At 42.3% G+C, this 20953-nt stretch overlaps 2 protein-coding genes across 6 annotated transcripts; one reads left to right on the forward strand and one right to left on the reverse strand.

Moving 5' to 3' along the window:
* The first annotated feature begins 361 nt into the window (after positions 1-361).
* On the forward strand, positions 362-4911 carry Cebpzos (CCAAT/enhancer binding protein (C/EBP), zeta, opposite strand). Of its 4 annotated transcripts, none has more exons than NM_001177403.1 (5): positions 362-556; positions 2220-2335; positions 2919-2963; positions 3622-3706; positions 3840-4911. In NM_001177403.1, the coding sequence occupies exons 2-4, from the start codon at positions 2221-2223 to the stop codon at positions 3702-3704; spliced, it is 243 nt and encodes an 80-aa protein (NP_001170874.1). In that variant the 5' UTR covers positions 362-556; position 2220; the 3' UTR covers positions 3705-3706; positions 3840-4911. The 4 variants fall into 4 exon arrangements, with proteins under 4 accessions (NP_001170874.1, NP_001170873.1, XP_030105878.1 ...); NM_001177402.1 differs by having other exon boundaries at positions 362-388; XM_030250018.1 differs by lacking the exon at positions 362-556 and adding an exon at positions 558-752 and having other exon boundaries at positions 3840-4368.
* On the reverse strand, positions 2866-20933 carry Cebpz (CCAAT/enhancer binding protein zeta). Of its 2 annotated transcripts, none has more exons than NM_001024806.2 (16): positions 20738-20933; positions 18438-19930; positions 15973-16204; positions 15173-15359; positions 13141-13229; positions 10732-10785; positions 9946-10048; positions 9777-9845; positions 8309-8375; positions 7099-7199; positions 6377-6434; positions 5993-6177; positions 5498-5584; positions 4585-4643; positions 4412-4493; positions 2866-3880 (listed from the first exon to the last, which is right to left on the reverse strand). In NM_001024806.2, exons 1-16 carry the CDS (start codon positions 20891-20893, stop codon positions 3744-3746), a joined length of 3159 nt encoding a protein of 1052 aa, NP_001019977.1. In that variant the 5' UTR covers positions 20894-20933; the 3' UTR covers positions 2866-3743. The 2 variants fall into 2 exon arrangements, with proteins under 2 accessions (NP_001019977.1, XP_006523621.1); XM_006523558.4 differs by having other exon boundaries at positions 2869-3880; positions 18724-19930.
* Between the last annotated feature and the right edge of the window lie 20 nt (positions 20934-20953).

The following is a 20953-nucleotide window of genomic DNA, read 5'->3' on the forward strand; positions in this document are numbered from 1 at the left end:
CAGCCCTCTTCTTGACTATTGGGCAGCACCTAGGCACAGCGCTTCTCACCTTTAATGTGTAAAGGAATTGTCTAGGAACCTGGCTAAAGGGCAAATCCCAATTTAGGGTCCCACTTTTCTGGCCACTCTCTGGCGATGGGTTGTTCCCGTTCTGATACATTTTGGGTTTAGAGTGGGAGAGACGATCCATGTGCAGAGTTTGGAGATGGTGTCCTGGGTTCAAATGTGAATTCTTTTACTTGGGTGTGACCGCGGGCAGGATAACCTTGCCTAAACGATACCAGCTTCCCACAGCTAGTTAGGTCAGGTTCCTCTGTGGGGCGTGGCTAAAGCTGGGGGCGTGGCGCTAAGACCGTGCGCTTGCGCAGTCGGGTTGCGGAGGCCTCAGGTAAGGACCGGGCAGTGTTTCTTGTCCTCTGTTCCCCAATGTGTGGCGCGTGGGGTCTGTGACATTCTTGGGTGTGGGGAACACTCGAGCGAGCCCGCCCCGCAGGCGCAGGAGCGCGAGCGTTTCCGGGTCGCCGAGCCGCGACGCATGCTGGGACCAGGACCCCGGGTAAGGCTGGGTGCTCGCTGTTGGATCCTTGCAGGGCAGCAGCCCCCGGTCGCAGCGCCGCCTTTCCTCCCTCGGGCCTACACTGGAGCACACGCAGGGTTGCTTCTCCTGCGCTGCAGCCCCAGGCGCTCCTGTGCAACAAGGCTCCGTGGTCTTTGGTCTCCCTGAGCCATCTTGTCTGGACAGTGTGTCTCTGGTGACAAACGTGCTTTATTATTAAGTAGACAAGTCCCGAAGCGCAGGGCTTTGGAATGTGGCACGTCCATCAGTTTTTAAGAAATTAAGTGTTTTATTAATATCATTATTTGGACTGTTTGATATCTTAGCATCACTCTCTTCCAATCAAAAAAGATTTCGCTCAGATCCCGTAAGTTGTGGAACAGGATGCAGGCAGGTGTGCCCTGTCCTCGCCCTGAAACCTTAAAACCGCCCTTGAGAACTTAGAACTGAGCGGGACCGTCAGTGATTTAGCAGAGTACTGGGAAATCGAGGAACACAGCTGTCCCTTCTGCCTCCTCCCCAGTTTTTTATTTGCTTCGTTTTAAAAATGAGAATAATACAGTTTTTTTTTTTTCTGGTCCCTGAGTAATTCCCATTACTAAAGTGAAAAACGAACGTTGGAGGAGGGACACATGGTAACAGAGTCCAAGGCGAATCCTGATAGTGTTTAATTATTTTCATGCTTAGATACCATGAAAGGGACGTAAAAGCAGGGGAAAGGACTGGCTGATCCTGAACATTAAAGAACAGCCTGTCTCAGCATTGAGCAGTGGGAAAATATCAGAATATTAGATCAAAAGCTTAGTAGTTTGGGGTTATAGGGAGTTAGTTATAAAGCCTGAGCTACCTTTTGCATATTTAGCAAGACAAAACCTTATTTACTGGATAACGGTTCTTCAAAGACACCTTCTTTTGACTGTTGGAAACTGAGCCTACTACTCATGCTAATAGCTTGCATGCTCCCGTTCTCGGTTTGTCTCTGCGTACAGGGGGGAAGACTTCAGTTACTCGAAGCTTTGCCATGGACTGGGTCACCACCAGTCAACTTCTCCCCCATGGGCCAGGGCTTTGTATAAAACCTGGAGTGACTTCACGGGGGGGGGGGGGATTACTGGGGTGCCTGCCACCCTAGTCTTGCTGAATCAGGATCTGGGGACTGGGAAGTGGTCTGAAGGCTTAGGAACGCACGCTGCTTTGGGGATGGTGCATTGAAGTGTTCCAACACTGAGACTGCCTTAGAGCCAAGACTGGTTTGCTACCGTCTGGTTTCATATCCGTCTAGGAAAGGCATGAACTGTGGTGCAACTTAACAAAAGTACCTTCCTCTTGCAGGGCAGTCTCCAAAAGGGCCTTCCAATGCTGTTCCTATTATTAGACTGTATTATAATTCCTAGGTCAGCTAAAAAGTTTCTCTCTAACAGACACTAAAAAGCCTTAGTTCCTCCAGTTTTGCTTTGTAAAGAGCTCTATACCTTCTCAGAATTTCTGTGGTTTATCACACTCCTTAGGCATGGAGATCGGAAACTGCATGTAGGAATGTCTAAACGAAACACATACTACCCTTGAGGTTCATACAAGCACTGAGACTGGGGGTGGAGGTTTTTCTTTATAGATGTGGCAACAGAAATCTAAACATGCTCATCCATCCATGTTGTTAATGTAGGATGGCTCGGATCATGGAACCGCTGGCGAGGAAGATCTTTAAAGGAGTGCTAGCAGCTGAGCTTGTGGGTGTCGCTGGAGCTTACTGTCTGTTTAAAAAGATGCACTCCAGCCAAGGTAAACTCAGCTCAGCAATTGTTTTCTAGCAGGGGATGCACTCAATGTTGGTGACATTTCTGGGCAAAAATGTTTCTTGAGACTGAAGGTATCGGACGTTTTTATGGGCAGGAGGGGAGCGAGGCTGTTATTGTACCTGCAGACTAGGAGTGTCTGGGTTTTACCTGGGAAGGGTAGAACAGACGTCCCTATTCTGGCTCAGAACTGAACGGAATGGGTGGAGGCAGCTCAGCCTGCCCGTCATACTTACTTGTAGAAAAAGCTAACACCGCTGTGGGCAGTGATGGTGCACACCTCTCCCAGAACTCGGGAGGCAGAGGCAGGTGGATCTATGTGAGTTCGAGGCCAACCTGGTCTACAGTGATTTCCAGGACATCTAGGGCTACTGTGAAACCCTGCCTTGAAAAACAAAAACCAAACAAAACGATAAAGGCTATATTTTAAGATGAATGTAATTTGTATACTATCCTGTAAGATTTACTTCTTGGATTAGTAGATGGACCTTAGTACAAAATGCTAATAGACACTAATATACTAAATTGTTGTTTAATATGTTAATACAGTGATTTTTTTTTAATATCAGATTTCAGACAAACAATGAGCAAGAAATTTCCATTCATTTTGGAAGGTATGTTTTTCTTCAAGTAAAAATTCAAGTGTGAAACAACCTATAGATTCTGTGATGTTTTTACAACTTTAGAGCAAGTGACCTTATTTTGTTATTGGTTTCAAACACTAGTTGCTTCCTGGGACCACACAGTAAGGACTCACACCTATTACTTAGATGAGAACAGCTAGCTCTTGTTTTAATCCTTATTCCCCTGTTTACTGATCAACCTGCAGGCTTTATAAACAATGGACAAAAGTGCTGTCACTGAGTTATATACCCCACGTGCCAGCTGGAGTTTTCATTCGTTCAGTGGTTAAGATTATAGATTCCAGAGCGAGACCTAAGGGTTGGGACGGGCACAAACCATAGTTACTGCTGTAAAGACTGTTTTCCTCCGGTGTACTATGTTCTCAGAGATACTGCTTTCTCTTGGGGAGAGCCAACGCTGACCCTGATAGTTAGAGTTGACCACAGTGACATCATGCACTTAGCCTAAGCATGGTACCTGGTCCCGGACAAGCAGCCCATCACAGAGGTCTGGAGAGTGGTTACAGCTCCCGTGTGGACATGGAGCCCCGCTGTCCTTTCGTTTGCTATGTAGCAATATGGAAGAATTCTTTCACTATAAGTTTAAATTTTGTGTAATTTTATAAATGACAGTACTTTGTTTCCACAGTTTATTACAAATCCATTGAACAGTCTGGAATGTATGGAGTTAGAGAGAAAGATGAGGAAAAATGGTTGACTAGCAAAAACTAAGGGTAAGTATAATCTTAATTTATTGTCACCCTGAAGATGTCACTTCCTCTGCCGTTTGGGTTTCTGAGGGGCTTTCATCTTCTTCCTGAAATTTTTCTTTTTCTTGATGATACTTTTCACATCTCTGTTGTGCAGCCAGTCATCTCGCTCAGCTTCCCACTTGAGCTGTTTGAAACCTTTGAGGGGAGACGACAGATGAGTCTGTACCCGGGACTCCACAGACGCTCCCTGACCGTAACTGCAGGCCTGCGGCTTCCCACCCACTGTTTGCTGCTCTCCTCTACTGGATAGTTGAGGAATTTACAAGTGAAAATATAGGATTTATACTGGAAAGATTTTTCTTTTCTATTTTATGAAAGAATAGAAACTAGTGATTATAACATCAGGAATAATTACAAAGTCTTCAAGCATGTGAGAGTACACCTTTAGCTAAGTCTAAATAAAACAGACAGACTCTTGAAGAAATAACGTGTGTGGGTCTGCAGTTTGTGTGTGTGGTTTAAATGCCTTGCTATGTGACAAACATCCTGCCACTAAGGACATCTTCAGGGAAGTACCATTTAAATGACACAGGTGACCTGGTAGTGCACTTGTAATCCTACTGCTTGGGAGGAGGAGGATTTAGAGCCCAAGGTCAGCCTGGGCTACGACCCTGCTGTAAAAACAACACAAACAAACAAACAAACAAACACCACCAGCTTACTTACTTGCATTATCTCTGTTAGCCATGGCGTTCATGCCAATAGTATCAAACTTGGAGCCCATATTCTCATCCAGCAGATGGCCAAACTGAAAAAAGAAAGGAAGGGTGGGCAAGGCTATTAGGAAACTTGAAAAGAATGTAAACAGCTACTTTCTTAAGTTAGTACATTAGCCTCACCTCCTCAGCAGAGACAAACAGGCTGGAGTCATTGAAACTTTTCTTCTTTTTCTTTTGTCCTAAAGAAAAATTATGTGTAGGTTACTCAAAGCATATACTTATTTTTCAGATTTGGTCCCCGATCAATGTTTATCTTTACAAGAAACCAAAAGTATCACTCAGGCTTAAAATTCCACAGCTGACTTGGATGGAGTTTGTAATATGTGAAACAAAATATAAATTGTAATTCATGTCTTATTCTTTGGGCTTGAAAAGCTGATTATGTTTATTGTTTTATCAGTAAAGTTTTATTTATACCACTGAAAATAAAATGTCTATAAAAACTCACCTACAGTTTTGAATCTGTAGACATTTCAAGAAAGTTAAAGTAGTAAGATAGTTAGGGTTCATATATAACTGGACTCTTGAAACATGACTGAAAAGATCATCTAGAAATACTTAAATGTGAGAGGGTAGGGCTTGGGAACAATGAAAACTAAGGTTGCATGCGAGAACTCTCTACCTCTCCACATTTCACAACTCTGTTGTTATAACTCTTAATGCACCTTTCTTGGCAGGGAGATGGTTTAACTGGAATACTCGCATCGCAAGAGTGACAACAGAATTCAGATCTGCAGCAGCCATTTAAAAACCTGGGAGTAGTGGTGTAATGTCAGTGAGGAAAGAGGAGGCAGAGGCAGGTGCGTGTCTAGAGCCTTGTGGAACAGTTGGCCTTGCCTAAATGGTGAAGTCCTAAGCCTAAGAGAGACCCTTGTCTCAGACAAATGGGAGAAGGTGCCTGAGGGCTGATCTTAAACATTTTCTAAATGGTATCAAAGCAATTTAAAACATTTCCTCCAAGATATTTGTTGGTAGCAGGTGCTCTTCATATAGCAGCTGCTATGGTTTGAAGAGAGCGCATGTATTTTCTTACCTTGAAATGACCCAGCAAAGTCAAAATCATCTTCACTCTTTCTCTTGCTTTTCTTAGTATTGGCTTTGGGGTTGGCGTCAGCAAATTCTGTTACCCAAGAAAGTTTGCTATTAAACCATTTTATACACAGTAAGAAGCCTGGAAAATACCAATTCCAGTAGTGGCAGTGCAACATCAAGGCCTGGTACATCTGTTCCATGTGTGTCCAGTCCTCCAATCCCAACAGAATGGGCCTGGAGGATACTGGACACTCTAGTGTCTCAGAGACCCAGGACCTTACACATTTTAGGAAGTATTCTACTACTGAGCTACACTACAGTCCCTTATACTAAATGATAAAAAGAGGCAACATGACAGCTCAACTGCAACTGGGTAGAAAAAGCTGTTGACTTAAAATCAGTTCAGTACTGATACGTGTATTCTTTAGATATGGAAGCCTAGCCTAAGAATGAGCAAGAACGCTATATAATCTGTATCTTCCTTTTCATTGTGTACCTGGAGCATCTTCACTTTCATCATCTGACACATCCATGAACGTTCCTCCATCTTCATCAATCTCAAAGTCTTCATCGTTCATACTTCCGAGAGAAACTTCATCGTCATCCAGGTCTCCAAGTTCGCCGTCACTACTCTCTGAGTCTTCCAAGTCAGCCTTAGCTCCTTTTGCTTTTTTCATATTGCTGGGGGTGGGGGTGGGGGGGAAACACTTGTAAAGGAGGCTGTGTCTTCTAAAGTGTGCTCAGGAGACAAGCATTCTAAAGGTTCAAGCCCAGGTGAGCATTTCCCTTAGGGATCATGTAATTTCTAGGCCTCCTCTTCTAATGAACTATAATAATCTGGGAAAGACTGGGAAATGGTAAAGACAAGGCTGCGTTTTACCTGGCAAAATCAATATCATCCTTCCCAGGTGGGAAGCAGTTGTCGTCTTCAAATGTGTCTGCGCGAGAACCATATAAACAGTGTAAGAGACAGCAAGGACAAGAGTGATACACATTACACACCAGTCAGCCGTGACACAGAACCAGGATTTCACAACAGCAGAATGTCGTTATTAGGACTGCTGCTGGTTTGTCCTATGCAAACCTATGAGCTTAGTGACCTCTTTAAAATGGAGTCTGTTACTGTAATTCCTGTCTATAGTTCTTTTGTTGAAAAATAACTTTAGGGTTTATTTTTAATCAAGTATAGGATATAACAGCAAGTAAACCCTTCCATTTTCATGTAGTTTTATTTGATTACAGTTAACTAAAAATCCCCAAGCTGTAAGGATTATAAAGAAAAAAAAAACCCAGCAGACATTGCTACTCATAAAACTAGGAGATTATGAAAACTAAACAGTGTCTGTGTCATCAGAGCCTTGGCTTGAGAAATGAAAACACTCTGCCTGCAAACAGAATTGTCTGACATATTATGCAAAGTTCAATAACGTTATTTTTCTAGAATGAATATGAGTAAGGTCACCATAGGCTATTTCTTAATCTTCCATTATAGTCTGCAGATCAATGATTTGTAAATACTAAGTTCACTTATACTACTAATATTATACAGTCTATTAACAAATATTAATAATTTTACAAACTGAGTCAACAAAAACAAATTACCAATCATATTTTCAAATTCTTCATCATCAATATCTTCTATACTTTCTTCATCTGCACTGCGTTTCTGTTTGTCTTTAACAACAGCAACTTTTTTGTAATACCTAAAGTAAAATGCGTATTACATATCTGTATAATTTATAACTAAAGACTAATTACAACTCAAAGTGTGTTATGGATACTGAAATGGGCACAAATGAGTAGAATTTGTATTCAATATAAAAGGGTTGAGTTAAACGTGAGGCATAATTTTCTTTACTCTTCCATGTAGCCTTGGCTGGCTCTGGACACTCAACCCTGCTTTTCCTCCTGAGTGCTGGGTTACAGTATGCGCCACCAAGCACTTTTAAGTGAGGTAGAAGCAGCTTTCAAGACTTTATAGTGTCTTATAAGCCATTTCTTCAAACATTTTAACATGGCACCATAGAGGCCTTAGGGTGTACACAGTGTTGTCTAGCATGAACAAGACCCTGAGTTTAATCCCACACAACAGTAAAATAATAGCATAGTAAAAGGTTGGTTCACCTTAACACTACTTATCTAAGTATCAGAATATAGTGGTTTTAAATGACCTAAAGTCGCTAATCAGCCCACCCAAAGTCACAGTAAAAGTTAAGACTTTTACTTTTGGCATCACACTCATAAAATTATTCACAATAAATGTTTGTTTGTTTTTTAAAGCAATTTAAATCAAACCTAATTAACTAATCAACCAGACAACTTGACATCATATTAAAGGCACTAGAAGCATCAGTAGTGACATTAAAGATCAATCAGTCTCACTTCATTCAAAGGATCCTTCTGCCTGAAGGATCATGGTGTGAACAAATTACCCCTGAGTTACTACTATAGCCATATACCAACACAGATAGAGACACTAAAGAGTTACCGTTTGGGAGGGAGAGGCAGGAGGATCACAGTCATCTTTGGCAATATACAGAAGGATCAGGAGTTTAGTTAACTTGATGCCCCAGTGTAGGGGGTACTAGAGTGGTGAGGTGGGAGTGGGTGAGTGGGTGGAGGAGCACTCTCTTAGAGACAAAGGGGAAGGAAGATGGGATGGGAGGTTTACAGAGGGGAGACCAGGAAGGGGGACAACATTTGAAATGTAAATAAAGTAACAAACAAACAAAAACAATTAAAAACTTAAAAAGCAATATATCAAATATAAACATTTAAACAGTGCCTAAGAATGCTGTTCTAGGTATCTTACCTATAGAAGAACACTTCATCCACTGGGATCTGGCTTTCTTCTTTTGCAAGGAACTCCTTGCTGTTCACTGCAGAATGAAGCATCATATTACACCCATTCCCAGCACTCACATGTTCATACTATATCTAACATACTGGCAGTTCTGACATCTTTTTTTCTTGAAAGGGTTTCTCTGTGAAGCCCTGGCTGTGATGTGAGTCACCACTGCTGAATGGTTCTGAAATCTTGAAACGAGACAGTGTTGGCTAAGAAGCCCACCAGTACAGAGCACACCTCTGAAGTGTGTGAGCCTCAGCATACTAAACTCTTGGCTGTCCTGCGGAGAACAGGTAGAACACAGCCACAGTGGAGCAACAGGTTCTTTTATTGTTTTTCAGTTGCACTCACGACACAAGTTTCAAGAGAACCAAATTATTTGAGATTTACTTCTTTATATGTACATGTGTGGGCAAAGATGTGATTGACTGCAGGTGTCGGCAGTAGCCACAGATGCTGTACCTCCCCAGAGGTGGTTACAGGTGGTTGTGAGAGACACCCTATATGGGTGACAAGAACCAAGGTTGGGCCTTCTCCCAGTGAAGTATTTTTAACCCCTGAGCTAACCCCTGAAGCCCCTGGAATTCTCCCAGTGAAGTATTTTTAACCCCTGAAGCCCCTGGAAGAGTTCTTATGAAGTTGCTAACCCTAATCCTAACTCTTGATCCTTCTGCTCCTACCACCCACACGCGGGTTATAGCAACTCTGGTTGTCTCGGAAGAAAAGTATGTAATGCTTGCAGTTTAAAATCAGGAAGAATCCATCAACAGAACTTTCCATAATTTTACTTAGAAGTGAGAAAAATAAAGAATTCAAGGATATTGGCTTTTTTCCTAATGAAATAAAATTTGATTTGATTTAGCGATTGGCTTGCCTTACAGCCCTAATTTTAGCCTGCGTAACCCTGTTGACATTTCTGGATTTCTCGGAAGTTGGCTGGAAATAATTAAAACTGACTCAACTGAATTTCTGAGCAAGAGATGAAGGTGGGGCCTGGTGTGTGAAGAAATGCTGAACAGAGAAGTAGAACCAGATCTGAAGATTGGTACCAAATACACGTTCACAGGGGGACCACAGGGGGCCACAGGGGACCACATGGGGCCACAGGGGACCACAGGGGGACCACACGGGGACCACAGGGGGACTTCAACTGCACTGCCAATGGTGCTGCATGGAAGAGCCAGCTGCTCACTTTTGTTAGAGGAGTTTAAGATGGGATGAGCTGTACAGGATATGGACTGTACATGTTGGGCTCTGAAGCAGCTACGAGCTGTGGCAGAATGGTTTAACTGCCAAGGCTAGGGAATGGTTGTCAGAGGGCCTATCATTTAACGTACTTTGTTTATCATGATAAAGTAGGGCACAGAATATAGTTTGCATTGGACTGTCGTATGCTATCCTTTGGAGTCACCTGCCCTGGCTCTGTGCTTACCAGCGAGATCTCTGACATTCTTCATAAAGTGCTTCCTTTTGGGTTGCATCACAACACTGTCGGTATTTTCTGAAAGGTAAATCATGATAGGCTAATGCAGTTATACGTTCACTCACATACTAAATCTGAGCAACGAGAACCAAACAGACACTAAATAATGCAGGCCTACCTTTGCCTTTATGTAGCTTTGGATTTCGGTACACAAATCGATCCAAGAATCTCATGAGTGTGAAATCCTGCAGTGGGTCCCCTGAGTATTGAATACAATTTCCCTGAAAGGTGGAAAGATGGTAGAGGACTGAAGGATTTAATAATAAATAACCCATCTATCTAAATACGAAAAACAGGAAAACCATAAGCTGCTGCTATGTCCCATCTGAGGCAGATATGAACAATATTTGTATACCACACTAAAAAACTATACATACAAACATATATTGTACGATGTACTGGAGATTTTATAGGCAATATAGGGGAGACTATGTAACCATTATCAGAACCAAACACTGAAAAAGCACACCCAGGAAGCAGAGGCCATAGCACGTGTCCCCAGGAGAGCCAGTCTGTAATAAGCATCTGCATGAGACACGACACCAACTTTGTTCTCTGTATTAGACATTGGTCCTCAACAACAGCAGAAAACATCAGATTCTACATGGCAGGGAAATTTGAACCATCAATTACTGATGACCCAAAACTACAAAACTTAGCCAGGTGTCAAGGTGCCCTGCACTCAGAGGCAGGCGGTTCTCTGTGAGTTCAAGACTAACCCAGACAAACGGAGTTCTAGGACAGCCAGGGCTCTGTCTCAGGAAAACAAAAAACAAACAACCCCCGCCCAAACCCAACAAATAAAAAACAAAACAAAACACAACAAAAAAACCCAAAACCCCTAACCTCCCCCCCCCCGCAAAACCCTATAATATTTACATATTTTAGAGTATTTTATACTTACCTCAAGGATAGTCTTTGCAAAAAGGGCCACAGAAGGATGGAAATGTTCAGATAGCTATATAAGAAAAAATATAAACATCATTATTTTTAAGGTTTTTTTTTTTGTTTTTAAAGTAAAATTATAGGTTAGGGGGCTGGAGAGATGGCTCAGTGGTTAAGAGTGCTGACAGTTCTTCCAGAGGTTCTGAGTTCAATTCCCAGCAACCACATGGTGGCTCACAACCATCTGTAGTGGGACCTGATGCCCTTTTCTGGTGTGTCTGAGGACAGCTACAGTGTACTCATAAAAAGTCTTTTTAAAAAAATTACAGGTTATTTGAGAAAAATCTAGAGAACTAAAACTTAAGCTAATACAGAAAGAATGATTCTCAAATGGTTTGCAAACCATGTATGCATTTAAAAAACTGAAAATTTAAGAACGTCCACCTAAGTGGGTTATTTTTATATTTATTAGAAATTATAACAGGAAAAATTTTAATGCTTTCAGTTCATTTAAATTAATAAATCCAGGGGCTGGAGAGACAGCTCAGCAGCTCAGAGCACATGATGGACTTGCAGAAGTCCTGAGTTCAGGTCCCAGAACCCACACAGTGGCTCCTAACTGCTTGTAACTCCAATTCCAGGGGATCTGACAGCCTCTTCTGGCCTTGGGAACCAGGTATGCAAGTGGATGCACTCACATACACATGCAAGCAAAATACTCATACACGTAAAATGAAATTAATAATAACATACATACCATTTATTAATGTAAACAACATGTTCATGAAAAATATGTGTATTTCAGAACAGAGATTACAAAATTAGGAAGCACTATTTCTGAAAGTAATATTTTCAAAATCTCCTGTGTGTTTAGGTGACTAGAACACAATGCATTTTAATCCTTCCCAGTGTTCTATACTGTTTGAGCATCTATGAAGAGAACCTAGCCTCAAACAGATCTGTGGTTAAAAAAGGAGTTAGTAAGTCTTTCACCGAAGTGTGGATTTTCTTCTTTGAAGCTATACCAAAAGGAAAAAATTAACTGCCAGGTAGGATCAACCACACCAAATGGCGTTAGGCATTTGCTACTTAGCTGGCAGTTAGCTGGTCCACTATGAATGTATAGACCTCACCTACAGTGAATTAGGAACACTGTACACTGGTTATTTGAGAAACACTGGATGGGCAGGGCACTTCCTCCACACTGCACAGACTTGCACTGTTAGAGTGAACACTAACTCTATCATCCAACTTTGTAGAGAGGCAGGACTGATCTTCAGGCACTGTTTGAGAATGAACTGTTGACTACAGGAATGACTAGTGAGTTTTGTCTGAGGCAAAAGAATCAATTACTTCATTTACAAGCAAATGTATCTCAGACAGAGTAAACTATGCCAGTCAGTGTCTATTAGGATACAGCTCCATGGATCAGGAACAGCTGACCAAGTTCTACTCTGAGACAGCTCATCCTTCATACTTAGGTGCACAGCAAGAGTGGGAATATGCACTTTCCATTCACACAGGGAACACTGGCATGCATTTATTTATTTCTTAATCATTCCCAAGTGATCCTGGCTTTTCCCTCCCTTATTTACTACAGGAACACGCAGAGAGGAATATAAAGAAGTAATGGCTACAAACACACCAGCTTGACTTGCACAGGGCATCAGCAGTTCCCCCATCTTTTTTTTAATCTCAGCAGAGCTGCAGCTAGCACAAGGACAGACAAAGGACACATGGACATTTCCAGGACAGTAGCTGTGGTCTTGTAGACTCAATGGAGTGCTGTGAACATCTGGACTCACATTTCTTTTCTTTTCTTTTCTTTTCTTTTCTTTTCTTTTCTTTTCTTTTCTTTTCTTTTCTTTTCTTTTCTTTTCTTTTCTTTTCTTTTCTTTTCTTTTCTTTTCTTTTCTTTTGACACAGGGTTTCTCTGTGTAGCCTTGGCTGTCCTGGAACTCACTCTGTAGACCAGGCTGGCCTCGAACTCAGAAATCCACCTGCCTCTGCCTCCCAAGTGCTGGGATTAAAGGCGTGCGCCACCACTGCCTGGCAGAAGACTCACATTTCAAGAGTCACAGGGAGAAATTCATTGCCTTCTGGTTACAGAAAGGCTATTAGGAGCCTAACTCCTCTTCTTCATTTACAAAATAACATAGGAAAAGATTTCTATTCTCACACAAAAGCAGGACATGTTAGAGAGCCACATGCATCCACATTCTTATTTGTAAACTAGATATGGTATTTTTATTTACATGTACATCAGTTAAAATGTTTCTGTAGAATGAACACACACACTATGTTTTTGCCAGTGTGTGCTTTCACGTTAGCTTCTTCATCATTTGCAAGTAAAGATTCAATGTGTTAAAATCTATGAAGGAAGAATATGTGTCACAAACTAATCAAAAGATAGTTGAAACTATTTTACCTTTTTGAGCTCCCAAAGAGTTGTATTTTCAGCTCCGCAGAATAAAGGATTTCTACTGAATGGATCATATGTCTTTATTTGCTTGCCACCTAAGAACACAGAATTTTTGAAATGTTTTATTCCTAGTTCAAGAAGATGCTTCAAACTAATGTTCTCACAGAATGACCTAATCTTCAAGTGTTAGTAGTTCACTAATCCAATGTTAGATAAAAATGTCCAGTCCCTTCAAGAATTTATCTTGATGTCTGTCTACTCAAACACTTTTTTTCCTGAAAAAACTTTGCAACATGCTGGCTCCATCTCCCAAATGACCGATTCTTCAGTAGTTTTCAATCAGCCAGAGAAAGTGCTAAGAAAACAAGTATTAAATAGGAAAGATGGAAATAACCTAGAGGAATATGTCTAGAGTATTTCAGAGCATTTCATTTGTGGTATTGCAAATCCTTGCTATTAAGTTACATTCAGGAAGTTTTTTCCTGGAACAGATTTGTATGTTTGCAGAAACTCTAAAATAAAAGAGACTTAGGTTTGCTTTCTACTTTTTCTTATTAAGCATGTGTGTGTATGTGTGTGTGTGTGTGTGTGTGTGTGTGTGTGTGTGTGCAAGTGCCATAGGCTGCATGTGGAGGTCAGAAAACAGTATTTAGGAGCCGTGTCTCCATGCAGTTCACGATCTGGGACCCGAGACTGAAGTCAGTCCATGAGGCTTAGGGGCAGTGCCTCCCCTTCCCTGGGTGAGTTGTCTCGTTGGCCCCGCAAGGTTTTAACGTCCACTGTAAACTCTACAGCTCTAGCACAAGCTCGTCATCCTCCTAAAGCACAACACTGTGTGCTTCCAACAGATGAATCCCTTAACAACTTCCCTCATGGGGCACTGACTGCTCTTCTGAAGTCCTGGGTTCAATTCCCAGCAACCACATGGTGGCTCACAACCATCTGTAATGAGATCTGATGCCCTCTTCTGAGGTGTCTGAAGACAGCTTCAGTGTACTTACTTATAATAATAAATCAATCTTTAAAAAAACAAAAAACTTTCCTTGACTACCAGCATGCTCTTTAATCTATCTAAGTGGACACTTAAAGCTGAGCTATTTTCACCACAGGTCCTAAAAGAAATGAGTCTGGTACTGCCTCCCTCAGTGCAAAGCTGGTGTTCTTTTTCTTTGTGGCCTCAGATAAAGACCTCATTTCTAAGCTTTCTTTTGGTTCTAATATTCTATTAACTGACTTCTTTTCCTCTGATGTGTGTGTACATAGACACCTGAGGTTTCTATTTCTCAGAAAGTCTATCTTAAAAACTTGCTTTAAGGGGCTGAAGAGACGGCTCAGTAGTTAAGAGCACTGGCTGCACTTCCAGAGGACCTGGGTTCAAGTCCTATCACCTACATGGTGCTCACAACTGTCTGGAAACCAGTTCCATGGCATCCAATGCTCTCTTCTGGCCTCCTGGGCATTAGGCATTCACATGGCACACAGGCATATGTACAGGCTAAACACATACACATAAAAAATTAATAAAAAAAAACTTTCTGTAAGAAACTGCAATGAATATGACAGCCACACAAAAATCAAGAAGGGTCAAGAGCTGTGTCAAATACAGGTCCATTCAGGAATCAAACTTCATGTGGCCCACAGGTGGGTGCCTTCATGTGCTGATTAAAGTGGCTCGATGAGGCTCAAACTCTTATTTAGAACAGAAATTAATGATTCACAGTGTACATCATTTATCAGTGTTCACCTAATTCCCACACCTCAAAGGCATCTGCTTGATCTCCAAGGTTTATTTAAAACACGGAATTCTGTTAATGAAGATTATCTGTGATTCCCTACCAACAAAATTTCACTTCATGATTGCAGATGTAGTTCACTACTTGCTCAGCACACACAATGGCTATGCATTGCACCTCCAGAATTGTCACACGCATGTGCATGCGTGTGCTCACACGCACACATACTCATAGATATATGAAGCTAACAGAAGAAACTAATCCCTTCGTTTAGAAGTTCAAGGGAACAAGCCAAAGGACTTCACCTTTCAAGTTGTCAAAGTGCACCCAGGAAGCGGCCTTCGGCTTCTCGGCCTCTGCGCTGCTCTCAGGCTCTGTCTCCTTTGACTCTACTTCCTTTACTGCATCTGTTGCTGTTTCTTTGTCTGCATCGGTAAACTTTTCATCGTCACTGTCATCTCCCACGTCAACGAAGTTTTCTTCGTCAGACTCCTAACGAAATGTAGCAATGACTCTGTTAATTAATGGGAATTGTAATGAAGTCTGTTAATCAATGGGAATTGTAATGAAGTCTGTATTCATTTATGTGGTGCAGAGTTTCAGAGACTCACTGCAATTCTGGTAAAGGGTGAAGAAACAGCAATCAAGTGAAACTCCAGGCCTGACGGCCACCCAGGTGAGACAGAAGACAGACTCTCTTCCTAAACACGAGAGCCAAGTTCTCAGCCAAGAGATTTTACAACTGAATCCTCAAACATCTGTCATGTTATAAACCACGACAACCGGTGCTATTACTATTTATTTCTATTTCATAACCGAGGAAATGGACGGAAAGGGTCTACTCATTCTATAATCACCTATAACTCCCTTATATGACTGCAATTTCTAATGTAATGCAGTTTCTTATGTAATAGATGGAAAAGTTGAGCAAGCTGCCCATCTATTTAGCTGTACACCCGGCAGTGAAGTCTGGCTCCTTCCAACTCTAGAGTCACATTCCAGAGAAACTAACTTACCACCGGTAAAGCAAAGAAAAACATACACACAAAAGCCCCCACCCAGCACACCAGCACCCACTAAGGTCAAGAAGCAGTAGAGAACACACCGGATGATCATCTAGTTGGCTTCTTAAATCTGGTTTTGCTTTAAGGATCTCAGACACAAGATACAACGCTCCACAAATGAATGGCGGCATCTGTGTGCAGGTGACCTGAAGCAACCTCTTCACAAACGCCTTCACCCGGCGCAGCATGATGTCAGCTTTCAAAGATTTGTAGATCAGGTTGAGAAACATCGCTTGCTTGGAACATGTCGTCAGGCCTGGATCCAACATCTTTCTGTCAAATGAAATCAAGGTCAAGTGTTCATTCCTAAAGTCATCCTCACATCCAGGAGTCACAGTTTACAGACTCCACAACCAATTACAACAACCTCATCTTAGGGACACCTTTCCTGCATATGTTACAATAAGCAACTACTTCTGTCTTATCAGATATTGTGAGAATCAATGACCCCCGAGAGAAAGAACACACTGGTACAAAGGAAAGACATCATCAGTTAAGAGCCACTTTTTTGTGACTTTTTTCTCATTTTTTTTTTAAATAGTGATACAGACCCCTCGTGAAAGGTTACACACACGCCAATTAACAAAAGCTGACACCTACTCAATCTGCTTTTAACCAGTTCTTGGAAGGCAGAGGCAGCAGCTCTCAAGTTCAGTCAGCCTGATTTCCATAGCAAATTCAAGGCTAGCCAGGGCTACACAGTGAGCTGTTAACAAAATAAAGACCGAGCCCTAGGAAGCAAGATGAAATAACCTCTGTCCTATGCAGCACAGATGAAATGACCCAAGTGTCTGCCTTTCTTTACTCTTGAGGTGAGCGGGGCAGCCTCCCCACCCCCAACACGGCTCTAGTGTAGACCACCTATGAGTAGTTAAAACGGAAATTCTGAGTCCTTCAGATGTGACCCAATGGACTAAGCATGCACTCCCTCATACCCACCGTCCCAGTCCAGAATGTTCTCTGCATGTCCACAGCTCCTAAAATAGGTTCAGTTCTTCTGATGTTCTCTCTGTTTATGCTCTGCAGTTCCCTAAACTCAGAGTCCTCAGTTTCCCTGCCTTTTCTCCCAAGGGTCAAAGGAATCAGACTGTTCTATTATAAGCTTCCTCCATGTGCTGTTTTCCTAAATGAGGGGTCCAATCAGGCACTGACGAAAGCCTTCAGTAATTATCCCAAATAAAGCTTTTCCCTTATACAGTTTTCTTGGAAAATGTGTGTGTATGTGTGTGGTGTGTGTATGTGTGTGTGTGGTGTATGCCTATGGAAGGAGATAAGCAAGTTGGAGAGGACAACTCAGAGTTTGTTCTTTCTCTCCACTATGTAGGTCTTGGGGACTAAACACAAGTTGGCAATCTTGTCAGTAAACCCCTTTATGCCCTGGGCCGTCTCACTGGCCCTAAGCACTGCTCTGTAAGGTTCCAGTTGTCTGTCTGTCATTCACTGCTGGAGCGCAGCAGGTGCTTCCTAATGTGGACTAAAGGTGGATGCACGGGCCTGCATTTTACTAATAAAATACAGTAAGAAAAATGAGCTTCGTCAAGTTTCCAGTAGGGTTTTACTGATAGTTAAATAATTTATCCAATTTGCACATGGCAAACTACTGCCTGGGATTCAGATCATGGTAAGTGTGGCTTAAGTCTAAACTACTTTACATTTTCCTTCATAAGTTAGATACAGATGTGCAACTGTAAAAAAAATAAATAAAAAATAAAAACAAATTAGTGATAGAACAGGCCTTTAATTCTAGCGCTCAGACGTCAGAGACGGGCGGGTCTCTATGGGTTTCAGAGCTAGAGCAGTCGAGGCTAAACGGTGCGAACCTGTCTCAAAAATAAAAAAGCAAAATAGAAAATAGAAAAGTTCCTCAACACAGCATATGTAAGGCAGACCCAACGTGCTTCCACTGCAGCACTATCTGCCTCGGCGAGATACAGGACAGCTGTGTGATTCAACAAACAAAGCTTAAAGGCAGAAAAAGCATAATACAACCAAACCAAAGCCTGAAATCTGGAACTCCTAACACGCACTCTTTAGCATACTTCCAGTAAGGATCTGCAGGGCTGGGATGTCTGTTGGTGGTGCCATATCTTACACGCCCAGTACATGGGCAGCAGATACAAGCACTAAAAAAAAAAAAAAAAAAAAAAAAAAATCACTTGTTGAAAGAATTACTCAGCAGCTGTGTGAAGAACTGGAGGGAGATTTAGACTGAGTGTATTGGGGAAACGGAATTTCAATTCCACCTCTGGTTCTAGTTCCTGACTCTCTAGTAAGACTTAAAACAAATGTAGCAAAGTGTCAAAGTGTTACGTGCTCAAAGTTGGTGAATACTCAGTTACTGAGGGTGCCTATGTGAAATATGAGTATGTATGTATACATATAGGTACATATATATGCATACCTATATGTATGTATGTGTATACACACACACACACACACACAACCTTTTACCCTATGCTATATATGCTATACCACAGCAAAGTTTCCACCACATTCATGCACTTACCTGTATAAAGCTGTGTAATATCGGTCAGATATTGTCTGTTGAGAATTCATTACTTGGAAAAGTAGCATTAAAGCCTGCACACTCGTATTAAAATTTACAACATGCAACACTTTGAATAAAGTGTCCACCTGCTCCCTCACTTTGTCGTCACCTATCTGGGAGTAAGGGTATGCTCTGTTCACCCCTGTTAAAATCGCACTGAGCATTTTTGATTCAATGTCTTTTTTCTTGATACAAGTCCGAAAGAAACAAAAATAAAGAGTAATTAATTTGTTAGCCAACTCACTTTCTTCATGGGAGAGGACCATTTGGTTTAGAAAGCAAATTGCATAATACTGAGCTTTGGGGCTGATATTTGAGCGGAAGAGTAGCCTTTCTATTTCTGCACACACAACTCCTTTCATATTGGGATGCTTCCGAAGTAACACTTCTAACAGATGGGAGGCTTTCGTAGCAATTCTGTTCTGAGGATCTCCCAGCTTATTTATCACCTGCACAAGAAGAGCCTTTTCCTCCTCGGGTTTATCACAGAGCAGCTCATGGGCAGCTACCAGGGCCCGCGTTTTAGTGGTTACCAAGGAATCATGACTTAAAGTCTCGAGGACCTGGACGAATTCTGCTACCAAGTGTTTCAATTGGTGTTCATAATACCACAGTATCAGTCTTCTATCTCTCGAGTCCTTGTTGCCACTGGACAACTCTTCCAGTTTGTGGAAAGGATGCTGGCTGAAAACCCGGAGCTTCCGACTGTCTGGCAGAAGGTCTGTGATGAGCAACTCCTTGAACGTGTCCAACGCCATGAGGCACTGCTGCTTGCTGCCCTTCTTTTTCACAAGGCTCATCAGGGTTTCTACAAACTGCAGAGTGTGGACAGCATCATCCTGGATTAGAAGGATCATGGCCGCCATCCTGTCAGCTAGTGTCCCTGATGACACGATGGCCTTCATCCAGGTGGAAGAGCCTCCCTTTTGATTGTTTGTCTTACTCTTGAATAAGCTGACTTCGTGCTCATACAGCTTCTGGGCCAGGGCTTTGTACTTGGACACGACATCTGGAGGCTGCAGCTCCAAGGAATACTCACCGCTGTACTCCATGTCGTACCACTTGCCTCCAGGCCTGAGTAACATTGTTTGTCTCTCTAGAAATTCAAACACATCGGGTTGTTTATCTTTCTTTGCTTTGGAGACGGGACAGCTCTCAGGACGCTGTTCTGGTACAGTCTTATTTTTCACCTTCTTTTCCGATGTCTTTTTTCCTTCTGTTGCTTTTTGTTTTTTATTCTCCACCTTCAGTAGTTTTGCTTCTTTTTTGCTGGTGTTTTCCTTTTTCTCTGGTTCATCTTCTTCAATCAAAGACTTTGAGTATTTGGCCAAATTCAGATTCTGAATAAATGACTCCAGTTCACCTTGTTGAAGGTCGTCAATGGTTCCCTTTTTGCCCCCATCCACCACTTCCTCATTTTCATCCAAAGTAGCCAGCATAAGGTAATCTTGCTGTAGAAACACATTAAAAAAAAAAAAAAAAGGCCGTATTACAAACCCAGAAATTCAGTAAGAACTTCATTTTTAAAAACCATCACATATGAATTATTACACTATTATCTGGCAAACTCACAGATATCCAACAGGAAAATGTGCCAAAGATAGGTACACAATAGGGAAAAGGCTTTTGAAGAACCTTCTTCAAGATATGAAAAGATTCTCAAGCTGACAGTCACAAAATCCAGTGAAAATCGCAATGATCTAGGCACTCGTAATGCATCAGGTGAGCAAGGTTAAAGGTTTATCTGAGTGGGCAGGGGATGGCTCAGTGGGTCAAGTCTATGCCAAGGAGCCTGGTGATTTAGGTCCGATCCTCGGAAGTCACATAAAAGAGAGAATCGATTCCAAAGTTGTCCTCTGACTTCCACACGAGTGTACCAACAAACATACAACACTCCTTCCAATAATAGAAAGTACTTTATGAGGTAGTGTAGGGAGGAAGAGGCACTTTCATAAAAGGCTAATGTAAACTGGCAGGTTCTTTTAGCGACTTCAATCCAACCTTTTAACCTAGCAGATGTAGATTACACATACGGTCGTGTTCAAAACATTTGCCCACGTGGTTAGAATCCGATCGCCTACATTTTAACGAGGCATAAACCCAGGAGAAAACATGCAAGCCGAACTGTTTTTTTTCCCACTGAAGCGCGGTAACAGTAAATGCGTGGGAAGCTCTCAGAGCAGGTCGGAGGCTGGGCTGCGGGTCCCACCTTCCCGGCAGCCGTGAGCATCCCCTTCCCCAGAGCCTGCGGCCCTTACCTTTGTGCCTCCGAGGCGTAACACCTCCTCCAGGGAGAAGCCATTCTTGCCCTCATCGCCATCCTCCTCGTCTTCCTCATCCGGATCTTCTGTCACCTGTTTGGGACGCCAGGGCTGCTTGGCAAGGAACGCCACAGGTTCCTGGTCGGCCGACATGGCGGGCTGGACACGCGAGTGCAGCCCGGAGCTTACTTCCGCTTTACGGTGACGCACTTC

Source organism: Mus musculus, chromosome 17, assembly GCF_000001635.26.
Source record: "Mus musculus strain C57BL/6J chromosome 17, GRCm38.p6 C57BL/6J".
Classification (NCBI taxonomy): Eukaryota; Metazoa; Chordata; class Mammalia; order Rodentia; family Muridae; genus Mus; species Mus musculus.